Source organism: Trachypithecus francoisi, unplaced genomic scaffold (assembly GCF_009764315.1).
Source record: "Trachypithecus francoisi isolate TF-2019V2 unplaced genomic scaffold, Tfra_2.0 Lachesis_group7, whole genome shotgun sequence".
Taxonomy (NCBI): domain Eukaryota; kingdom Metazoa; phylum Chordata; class Mammalia; order Primates; family Cercopithecidae; genus Trachypithecus; species Trachypithecus francoisi.
In genome coordinates, this window is record NW_022681472.1 from 6,894,998 (window position 1) to 6,907,018 (window position 12,021).

At 33.7% G+C, this 12,021-nt stretch overlaps 1 protein-coding gene across 9 annotated transcripts in view; it reads right to left on the reverse strand.

The window, feature by feature from the left end:
- The window catches only part of PCMTD1 (protein-L-isoaspartate (D-aspartate) O-methyltransferase domain containing 1), an 81,332-nt gene that overhangs the window by 21,033 nt on the left and 48,278 nt on the right, over positions 1 to 12,021 (reverse strand). For 5 of the 9 annotated variants that reach the window (XR_004435508.1, XM_033203631.1, XM_033203639.1 and 2 more), the window contains one exon: positions 6,391 to 6,493. The exons of 2 other annotated variants lie outside the window; for them this stretch is intronic. Coding sequence is in view for 4 of the 7 variants with exons in the window: in XM_033203631.1 (XP_033059522.1) it covers positions 6,391 to 6,493 (103 nt within the window). In the remaining 3 variants the exon portion in view is untranslated. Of the gene's footprint in view, positions 1 to 145; positions 338 to 6,390; positions 6,494 to 12,021 lie in introns of those variants that run through there. 2 more of the 9 variants (XM_033203636.1, XM_033203638.1) reach the window with 2 other exon arrangements.

The window sequence follows — 12,021 nt, forward strand, 5'->3', positions numbered from 1 at the left end:
TCTTTGCAGATAAGGAAAAGTAACTGACATACTCTTAATAAAATGTACCCTGAAAATCATTTATGAAGAAATATAGAGCACATAAATATCTTGGTTTAGAACATGAACACTTGCCCAAAATGACACCGGGATTCTAATCACTTACCTTAGCAGTGGTTTTCTTTATAGGTGCAGGTTGGAATATCTTCATCTTGAGATGGACAGATGATTTCGTTCACAGCAGGGACCTTGCCAACTTGCCCATATAATTCTTTTGATAAGCTGCTAGGAGATCAGGGTGACCTAGCCTTGCCCTGTAGCTTCCCTCTTAGACGGATAGTCTAGGTCTAGGAGCTGACTGAGAGTAGAAAAAACAACATTCCCCTTCAATACACTGTTGAAGTGGGGCCGACAATTTGCACACCTAGTTTATCATGTGCCACAGGATGCTGTTATTGAAATTTTAGACAATTATTCCAGTGGAATAAAGAAATTTCAAGGACGTGGAAAAGAATCCTACCTTGTTCTCACACCTCATCCAAAACAACCTGCCAAATGAATCACAAAAACTTCTTTTTCTTGAAATACTTTGTCAAAATACACATTTTGAGTTTTAAGAGCCATGACTGCTTTATTAAGACAAAATAAAACTTCAGACTTTTCCATTGTGAAGAAAACCAAGGGAAATGTTAAACTCTTGATCTCCAAAGACACTTATACCATTCAAGGACTCTAACAATCAAGAATTAAGCTATTTAATTACAATTTTTTGAAAAACTAAACTTTACATTTTCAAGTGTTTTCCCTTTCAAATGAATCAAACTCATCTCAGAATAATTCAGAATAATTCCAAGCAATGTGTTGCAAGTAAATACAGTTATTGTTCATTAAAGAAAGCATCAGAGAAATTCATAGTAACAAAAACAATCTCCAAACATTTTACAGGAAATGTGACACGTAAGTCATACAACGGCGAGCCTTTTATTGCTGAAATTGTATTTCAACAATTTCTTCTCCTAAAAATGTGTTTGAAGCCATGAAATTTTTCCCCATGCCATTTCTAACAGAGGTTAAAATATATAACCGATAGTCCTGATGACTATTTTCAAGGATTTCCCTCTCTCAACATCTCAATGTCTTTCATAATTGTAAAATATATTTACATATCTGTCATAACTTTAAAGTATATTTACAATCTCTAACAATTATTATAAAACTACTTCTAAACATTAGAATACCAAAATGTTCACATATTTAAGAAATGTTTTGAATATTGAATATATAATGAATTATATATAGGAAAACTCCTTTAAATAAATGTAATTCTCATGAAGATGAAGTAAATAAAAGACGACAGAATATAGAAGCATCTAATTTTCAAATGCAAATCATATGTGAACAATGAACATATCATTTAAAATAAAATTAGGATAGTAGATATGACCATATCAACTAAATCTTCTAAAATACAAAAGTCTACTCTAACTCTACATATAAAACTTATACCTCAGCTAAATTTGAGTAATGAATTGCCTTCCCCACCCATCTCTGACCCCAATAAAAATTCATGCCATAGGCAAGTTTCATTAATGAACAAGGTATGCTCTTTAATATAAATGCTATAGTGAATTAAATACACTATACATTAACAGCATTCCTTAATTCTAATGTGAAAAAGTAAATGATGAAAATAAAAGTACTCCTTCAACTTTCCTATCTAGGAAACTTTCCTATCCAAGTTGCTAGGCTGTAATTCATTGATAGCAGTACCTTGCTGGAAAGAAATATTAGAATAAATCAACATTTACATCGTAAGAGCCAAACAGAACTAAGTAAAAAGACTCCCAGACTCAGGTTATAGCCTCTTTTTCTAACCTTCATCTGGGAAATGTGAATACCAATTAATATTGTCTCTAGAACTGTGGATAAAACATTTAGAATGGTTAACACTAATGAACAGACAACACAAATTAGGTGCTATCATTTTTAATCATCTCATTATTGTTTTCATTACTCGTATCATCTCATTATTGTTTTCATTACTCATATCATGACTCATTTACATGGCAAACTATACGGAGACAATGGTCTTCCATTCATATGGAATGAAAATCTCCAATAATTCAAACTACATTATACTCATCTGGCTACTGACACTTTCACACTTTCAAAGTCACAGCTATAAGTCACCTAAAAGGGGAGGAATATAGGATCTATTGGCCTAATTAATGCTTTACAAGAAAACGGCCCTCTCTAAAGCATGCATTCTAGGGAGCTAAATCAAATACATACATGTATATGCATTACATATGTGTGGCTATAAATAAATGCTATACTAATAATCAATTCATTTTCAAAGTATTTACATGGTAAAAAGTTTATAATTCAGGTTCCTTTAACGTACTCTTCTAAGTAAAGCTGGAGATTTTTTTTTAACCGTGCATGAGCAAATACTGACTCATAATTTTACTTTCCCAATATCCTCCTTCCCTCTCAAAAGCCAGATACCTAAAGGCCTTTACTTATCTAGCTAAACACAAGATGTTTAGGAGAGCGTGTATAAAAGTACAATAGAAGTCAGCAAACTACGGACAGCAGGCCAAGTCCAGACAACTGCTCATAAACAAAGTGTTTTTGTAAATAAAGTGTTACTGGAATACCCTCAAGTCCGTTCATTTTCATGGCATTTGTTTACAGTTTTATACTGCAAAGGCAGAGTCAGGTGGTGGCAACCGAGACCATTTAGATTAGCAAGCCTAAAAGATTTACTAATCGGGATTTGTGGGAAAAGCTTGCCAATGTTTCACAGGACCCTTGAAATCACATCATTTTTATAAGACAATTTCAGTGAATTTAAAAATACCATATGTATCAAAGGAATACATCAGACATAAAATATCCCCCTTCCCTCCCACCTCCATACAGTAAATCCAGAGTAGCCTCTCCACATTATTTCATTTGCTGATATAAGACTAAGACATAGAAAGTTTAAGAGTACTTACTTATTTCTAAAGAAAGAATACTACTTTCAAGACACAGGAATCAAGCTTTATACAACATAAAAACATATTTGTATTTTATTTTGAGAAAGGGTCTCACTTTGTTGCCCAGGCTGGAGTGCAATGGTGTAATCTTGGCTTACTGCAAACTCTGCATCCCGTGTTCACGCAATTCTCCCACCTCAGCCTCTCAAGTAGCTGGAAATACAGGTATGTGCAACCATACCCAGCTAATTTTTGTAATTTTTTTTTTTTTTTTTTTTTTTTGTAGAGACAAGGTTTCGCCATCTTTGCCCAGGCTGGTCTCAAACTCCCAGGCTCAAGCAATCCGCCTGCCTTGGCCTCCCAAAGTGCTAAGATTACAGGTGTGAGCCACCACACCCACCCTATATTTGTATTCTTAAAAAGGTCACCTAACATTATATATTCTAATGCTGATTAGTGTATGGATTCTTCCCCCTCTACTGCATTTGGGAGTTTACTATGATCTTAAATATATGTATAAAAGAAAACTTTAAAAATGCAATTCAAACCATAAGTGACATGATAATACTTTTGAAAAGGGGACTGATTAAAAAAAGATCCAAATCGACAGGATAAAAAAAACTGGAAGAATATCAGGTTTCAGCTATTTATTCTCTCTCCATTACATATAATCAAGGATAATCTGGTACTAAGGAATATATAAACAGCAATTAATTTTCCTCAGTTATCTTATATTTTGTTAACTAAAATCTGTATTTTGATGTACCATAATTAAATAAAACTGCTTACAAATGAGATTTTAAAACCACTTGGCACAGCAAGTTTGTAAAATATTTTAAACTTCAAAATAAGTTTAAATATCATCCACAAACATCAAGACAAATTGAAAATAATCAAAACACATATAAGAAAAATATCATTTTTATAATTTGTCACTGAAACCAAACTGTATAAAAGGAACAACAACAAAAAAACACTGAATCCAGCCACTCATTACATTATGCAAAATGAAGCATCTTCCTAGTACCTACTACTCCTTGTATATAAGCTACTTTATAATCTGAAACACATAACAGGAATGTTTTGGTACACTGAAGATTAGGATAATAAAATTGTCAGAACTGTATTCTTCAAGACTAGTTCATGAATATAAGAATCTGTTTCAAAAATAAGCTGTAACAAACACTTTAGAAACAACTACATATAACTAAAACAAGGCCATAAAAAATTACAGAGAAACATTTATACCAGTCATCACTGTATTTTATGATTCATCATTTTATGAATAACAAACCTGTGTAACAGAGTAATGACAAAACTAAAGAAATATAAGCCAGGGAAATTTGAGTATTTTACAATTACAAAAAAAAAAAAAAACAAAAAAAAACACCAATTTTAAGAATTTTTAAAAATTGAGATACTTAAATAAGTAGTCTTCAAACTTATCTGTGTTGTGGATTATTATTTAAATTACATCAACAAAGAAATGCTTCAAATCACAACATATTTTACTGTTTCCCAGGACTATACCCTCTTGCCAGCAATAAGCTTGAGCTCCACAGACACTTGTACAGAGCTGCTTCACTGATTCAAGAGTCTTCCTTGAGTCTGTTCTGCTCAATTAATGACCCAAAATGGAATTATGTGTCTTCATGTATTAATAGGTGAAATCTATTAATAACTAATATACAACAGAGCTTAAAATGGACCTTAAACATTTGCTTTTACTAATACTTTTATATTTTCTAAGTTCAAATGTACTCAAAGAGCCCTTTTGTGTACATTGTTTCAAGATCAAAACAAATAATAGCAATTAAATACAATGAACAAAATTCTACAGTTCTAATGACTGTATAAAAATACATTCACGACTACATCTTAAGCACTTACCATGCTACTATAATCCTTAAGACAGAGAGAAACGATAAAGACAAAAAAGGATGCTAAAACTGAATCCAAATGTCTTGTCAAATAATTTGGACTAAAAACTTTTATTTCTGCCAAACGTGCTTTTCTTGGAAATAGGATATGAACCAACACAGTAAGCCTTGAAAAACGAATCAAAATGTGCATTACGTGTTGTTTATAAAGACAAGCATAAATAAGATATAGGATGGTGTTCAGTAAATTAATGCAGAAAATTCAAGTGGCTTGCTTAAATCCTTGAATTACAGTAAAAATAAAACCTGAGCATTTCCCAACTGCCCCATGCCTGCCTGCCTGCCTGCAATCTTTAACACAGTTACAATCACACCTAGGTAGACACAAGATCTTGCCTTCATTGTAAGTACTGAGGATTTTGCTCCATTACAGCAGGTTCTGTTCTTCAACCAATCAAATGCGACTTGCCAGAGGGTAAATACAAACTGGGATTGCAAAGGGGAATGAAACAAAAGTACAAGAGGAAGGGGAGGAAAGGCAAAGGGAGGAGGGGAAAATAAACATTCCTCTGAAGATATTCACAAGGTTTTTTGGCTTCTTCTCTCCGGTGCTGTCCTTCAATCTAGATCTTTCCAGAGAAAATTCCTCAGTTCTGATCTAGTCCCCTCCCTCAAGTTTTGGTCATAGCCAAGGGCTGAAGAAATGAGGGCCCACTCCCAACAAGCCAAGTTGAAATTCTCAATGTTTTTGCCTAAAACTTCGTTCTTTAAAGTGACTGTTCTAAGCTTGTGCTTTCTATCCTTTTTAACACTTTTTCTCTTTGAAAATAAGATACACAGAGAAATGAAAGATGTAAAAGCTCTCCAAATTTTACACAATTTCAAAGAGCTCATGGATTTCAGCGTTAAGTGCCCTTGCTCCATAGCAATGCAGAATTTTAGGATTACACACCAAATGGACTTTTCCTACCAGCCCAAGGACCAAAGCCGGTGCAATGTTTCTTCTAAGGGGAGTTATATTGTGAGTTTAAAACAATGGTTTTATAAACCAATTTCTCATAAACAATCCTATCACAAGACATATCAATGTATTTCTACGATCATTTCTTCTGGATGTATTACAAAGTAGCTGAATATGTTAAAGTCCTTTGTATACTGACGGGTACCACCTCTTATGTTACAACTGAGGAGGACAAAACTACTAAATTACTATCCAAAAGGTAAAAAACCAGTTCCAGACAAATACTGCAATCACAGCATTACACTGTATCTCCAGAAAAGATACTTGAATAATGTTTAATGAATTCAACATTACTAATAAAGTGCTAGTATCAAAAAATTACTATATTTATAATTTACTATAGAATTACATATAGGTAAAGTTATAGCACAGAATAATATTAACTTTTTCTCATTTTATGGTGCACTGATTTTTGCTGCATTCAATTGAGTCAGTCAGGATCAGTAACAGTGTTCAAGAATAGTCATGTTGCATATATCTATTTATTAAGTGATTTCAAACCAAAACTATAGATATGAATACTTACTTATCAAAGCTATCACTATTTTTGATGAAGCTCTCCAGTTTTTCCTTGGCATATTCCACCACATCTGAATGAAGCTCAATCCCATGATTTATTCCAAAAGGACCTGCAATCGTAGCAGCATTTTTTAAAAGATATTAATAATATGCCCTTACAGAGCTCTTTTAAGTTCTGCTCATTTATACATCACAGGAGTACTTAAAGATGGCTTGAAATATGCAAATACCTCCTAGCCACAGATTTAAAAGTTGAATGGAAATCCATGTACATTGCTTTCATGTAAAAAAGGAAAAAAAACAGTTCGCCTGAGTTTTCTATCAAAAAATACTACCAGGCGTAAGGTTGAAACCTACAGAGCCGTCCCAAGAGAGAAGCTTATCTGGCAGGACAAAAATTCCAAAAGAACAATATTTCTAAATGAAGTTTAAGTTACTTGCTATTATCATTTGCTAAAAAATTCGTAATTCAACATACTTAAAAACATGCGCTGACACAGATACTGCATGAATGTCTCGGGGCATCCCTATCCCCAGACAGCAGAGGCTAAATTCCCACCCCATTCCATGCTTTTTGGAGCTCCCAGGGCCTAGCAGAATGTGGCCATCAGGCAGCATGCTGGACTTGACCCTCATTATCCAGCATATTTTACACTTCTCACTTAGGATTTCTCTTTATATATGCCCATGGATGGACTGACCTCCCAGAAAAAGGGGAATGAATAGAGGAGAGCGTTCTCAGCTGGCTCTTTTCCCCCACCCTAGTACCAGCTCACACTGAAAATACGAGGACTCAGTATCTCCTAAGGCTACCGTACATACATGCTAACCTGCCCCATGACCCACATAAGAATATAACACACAAATTACAGTTAATCCCTTTTCAGCTTCTGAAATTGAGCCAACCAGGTTTTCCACTCAACATTTTTTCCTTTAACATTGGACCTGGAAGATGTGTTATTTTCAGTATCTTTAGGAAATACTTAACTGGATGTGCCCTCTACTAAATGTCTAAAACGACAGTGCATATTTGGATTGTTTCTACTATTAGGTACTTTTAACCAAAAAATCACAATCATAAATTGTCATGTTTGAATGTTCAAACAGTACATGTAAAATATGCTTTGCCTTCTAAGAAATATCCAGACTATAAAAATTTAACCAAAATGTTTAGATACAATCTTCAAACCAAAATCAGATAAGGATAATGCCTTTCCCTAGTATACTTTTATAGTTTTTTAAAAACACTAATTTTACTTGAAAAATCTGTTCAGATAGGAAAATTAAATAAACAGGTGCTTGATTCATCAAACCACAACAGAATTAACTTCCTTTGCAATGTTTTTACATTTTATGAATTGCCCTGATTAAAACAATGTTAAACTTTTTGCTTGTTTCCTTCCTTATGAACTCTTAGCCTTCATCTGAAAACTGGAACATCTGTCCAAAATCATTTATGACTCCTTGTAATTACTATTACTACAGATAAACTGAGTAAAACTAAAATCTTTTATATTCAAAATAATAAAGCAGACAAAAAATTAAACTTAGAAAAGCACACAGTGAAGTCACTTTTCATATATTAAATGTGAACATTATGAGAATTTGAATGTCCATAGGTGTCAACATATAAAATGTTTTAAAAAGCCAAATAGTTTTCCTCATTTAAAATAATTCAAATACAGGCAGGATGTGGTGGCTCATGCCTGTAATCCCAGCACTTTGGGAGGCCAATGTGGGCAGATGGTTTGAGCCCAGGAGTTTGAGGCCATCCTGGCCAACGTGGCAAAACCTTGTCTCTACTAAAAATAGAAAAATTTGCCAGGTGTGGTGGTGCACACCTTTAATCCCAGTTTCTTGGGAGGCTGAGGCATGAGAATTGCTTCAACTCAGGAGACGGAGGTTGCACTGAGCCAAGATCTCGCCACTGCACTCCAGTGTGGGTGACAGAGCAAGCCTCTGTCTCAGAAAAAAAAAAAAAAAATCAAATAAAGCTACACTTACTTATGTACACAGTAAGAAAAATACTATGCTATGACATAAACCTAATTTCCCTTTCTTCCTTTTAGGGTGATCCATTGACTATAAAACACGAGACGTTTACATTTTCATTATCCATTAAGAACCTAGGGTCAGGCACTGTGACTCACACCTGTAATCCCAGCACTTTGGGAGGCCGAGGTGGGAGAATTGCTTGAGCCTAGGACTTCGAGACTAGCCTGGGCAACACGGCAAGACTTCGTCTCTACAATAAACTAAACGAAAAAATAGCCTGGCATGCTACTTGAGAGGCTGAGGCAGGAGGATTGCTTGAGACCAGGAGGTAAAAGCTACAGTGAGTTAGTTGTGCTCCTGCCACTGCACTCTGGGCTGGGCAACAATGAGAAATCGTGGTTTTGTTTGTTTTAAAAAAGAAGAAAGAAAAAAGAGAGAAAAAAAAATCTAGTTACATGTTTTATAAAAAAAGAAAAACCAGGGTTGTATAGATAGTTCAATTAAAAAGGTTAATATTGCTGGCACTCTATGTTTCCTATAAGACTCTATGTTCCTGTCACTGCAATCCGGGCTGGGCAACAGAGTGAGACCGTGTCTTTAGAAAGAAAAAAAAAGAAATAGAGAGGCAGAGAGACAGAGAGAGAGAAAAAAAAAACTAGTTACATTTTTACGAAAAAGAAAATCCAGGGCTGCATAGATGAGATCAATTAAAAAGGTCAATACTACTAGCACTCTATGTTTCCTATAAGACAGAATATGTAAATATAATAACAAAGGTGTTAAGAATCTATAATCAAAGCTTCTAATCCATAGTTCAAACTGCATTATTAACAGAAAGAGTCTGAATTTCAAAGTTCTAGGCTCTCAGTTAAAGATGCCACAGGTCTCTTTTTCGTTTTATTTTTCCTGCTTTCTGCTTATTATCTAAAAGCAAAGTGTCAACTTCTGCAAATAAGCTTAAAGAAAATTTCTTTTTTTTCACATAACTTGTTTTTCATACTACCTTGACACAAGATATTTAATAATGAAAGATAAAGACAATTCATTAATATGTAAAGGATTTGACAAACAACAAAAATACACATGTAAAATATGCTATGCATTAATATTAAATGTAAACACCAATTACGATTTTTTATAGATGAAACCGTTTAATTTTCAATGACATGGAAGCACATCTCTAATGATAACTACTTAACAATGTGAATGGTAACTAACATGTTCAAAGTAAATTAAAAAGAAAAATGCATTAATAAAAGGCAGAATTTAAATAGCAATGTCACCAATCTCTCATTTATTTAGAATGTGATATACACCTTGAATGCATTAAGTGTATAAAAAGGTAATGCAATGCTGATTATTACAACTCACATTTGGTATCTATATTAAATAGAACAACAGGAGAATAAAACAGAAAATTGAAAAAGCACACATAGCTGCTTCTGAGAAAGGGGGCTAAGAGATCTAGGGTGGTAAGGAAACATTTTTATCATTATATTCTTTTGTATAACGTTTGTTTTAACCATTTGCATGTGTAACTTTTTTCAATCAAAAAACAGTGGGCTACTGAAAGAGTTTAAAAAAGAGCATAAATGTTCAAATAAACAAACAAGTAATATACAGCTAATAGAAAGGTACAAGTTGTCAATGGAAAAAAGTGAAATGGTATCCAAAAGATGATGATGCTAACAGGCCAAGTGAAGCATAAATTTGACTTCGAATTCCAATGTTATTTTGTATTTGCCAATGTGAAGATTTTTCTATGAAACAAGGGCTTAATTTTTGTAACATATATTTTTGAAAAAAAGAAAATGTTGACCTTTAATAGCTACATATTAAAGAGAACATAGAAACATACAATGAAGCCAAAGTTTATTAAAACAAACACAGTAATTAGAAATACCTAGGAATCTTTACATAAGAAATAATTTTTAAGGTTGACAAATCCCCATTGAGAACAATAACAAATATAATAAAATCTAGGCTGCTTTCAAGTTTTCAAATCACATTCATTGGCTCTAATTTTCTAATAATTGGATCTAATCTAGTTCATTTATCATTTACCAATTAGTCAAGAACCCAAGCTTGTACATAAAAGTCAATAATTATTAGATTTAGACATCAAGTGTCTATGCAATACCAATTTTTTAAATTTATATCTATGTTCACCCCGTGTAATGTCCAACAGTTTGACAGTGTGGTGCCGATGAGTAGAAGACTGAGGCAGACCAAGGAAACCAGAGAGTTCCACAGTGCATCTGAATGAAGTTCACTGTGCCTTTAGTATTTTGTGTAACACTAGTTTACAGAACATAGCCACAGGCAAAAAGTACTTCATAATACATAAAGTTCTAAAGCTGAAATAATTCAAGATCCATCATTTCAGCTGAGGACGCTGAGATCAAAATACTGGTATGGTGAGAAAGATAGATTAAAGGTCAGATGTCTTGGTTTCCAATCCGAGTTCCTCCTAACTGTTATATAATCTTAAGACCAGTCACTATAAGACCGGTTCCCACTGTATAAAAGGAGTCCCTGGGAAAAAGCATTAAATTATGTAAAAGTACTGTGCACACTATAACGTAATAGACAGATAAACTGTTGTTTAAAATTATGATGTGCTTTCTCCCCATATACAGAAAGAGTTAGTTGTAGAAGCATAATTATAACCTATATAAAGGGTTCTCAACCCTGACTGCATATTAGAATAACCTGGGAATTTTTAATTTTTAAAAGTAGATTAAACTTAATTTGATTTAAACTGTAAATGCCTGGGTCCTACCACAAACAGATAAAAAGGGATCTCTCAGGGTGTGACCCAGGATCTGCAGATAATCCTAACATGCAACTGGGGCTGAGCAGTACTAGCCACCTTATTATAAAGCTCCATTTGAATTATTTTTTAAAATCTGTTTTGGACTATCCAAATCTCTGTTCACATTATAGTAAAGTAACATCAAGAATTAATAGCTACCAGCAAAAGTATTTTGGCTAAAACTAAATATTCACCACAAGGGGGAGTAGGTGGATCAGTCATTAGGTTTCCATGAAACTAATATAATGTCAATGAGAATTAAAATATAAATATAAAAGGATCTTTCAATAAATTACAATGACATTTCATTACTAATTTTAGTTATATAAAATAAGGTATCTTTATGAAGATTTACAAGCAACTTTGTAAGTATTCAAGGAGAGTAACGGGTAAAAAGTTGACAGGAATAGGTTTCACTCTTTCCACGAATATCCTGTGGTATAATGCACAAAAATAAAATAGACCAAAGGTGAATAAAGGAAAAAGGAGGAGAGCAATTGGCGAAAGGCTAAGTAATCATTAACTAGACAATTAAGAGAAGCTGTTCTAATATATTCCAAACACTTATTAAGATATATTTATTTCTCCCATCCAACTATATCACATTGGGAAAAACATCAAACACTGTCAAATTTGTCCTGAGTCTTGCCATGTTAGCTTAACCATTCTGAAGCTAGTAAGATTAGACCTTGTTCTTTGCTCTCCAGCTTTGGGAAAGGCATCATGTAACAAGTCTTGGAATTTACCAGAAACACGTTCCAGTCCCTCAGCCTCCTCTCAGTCTATGCCTATGCAAATGCTACTCTCTTTTATCACACATGACTCTTA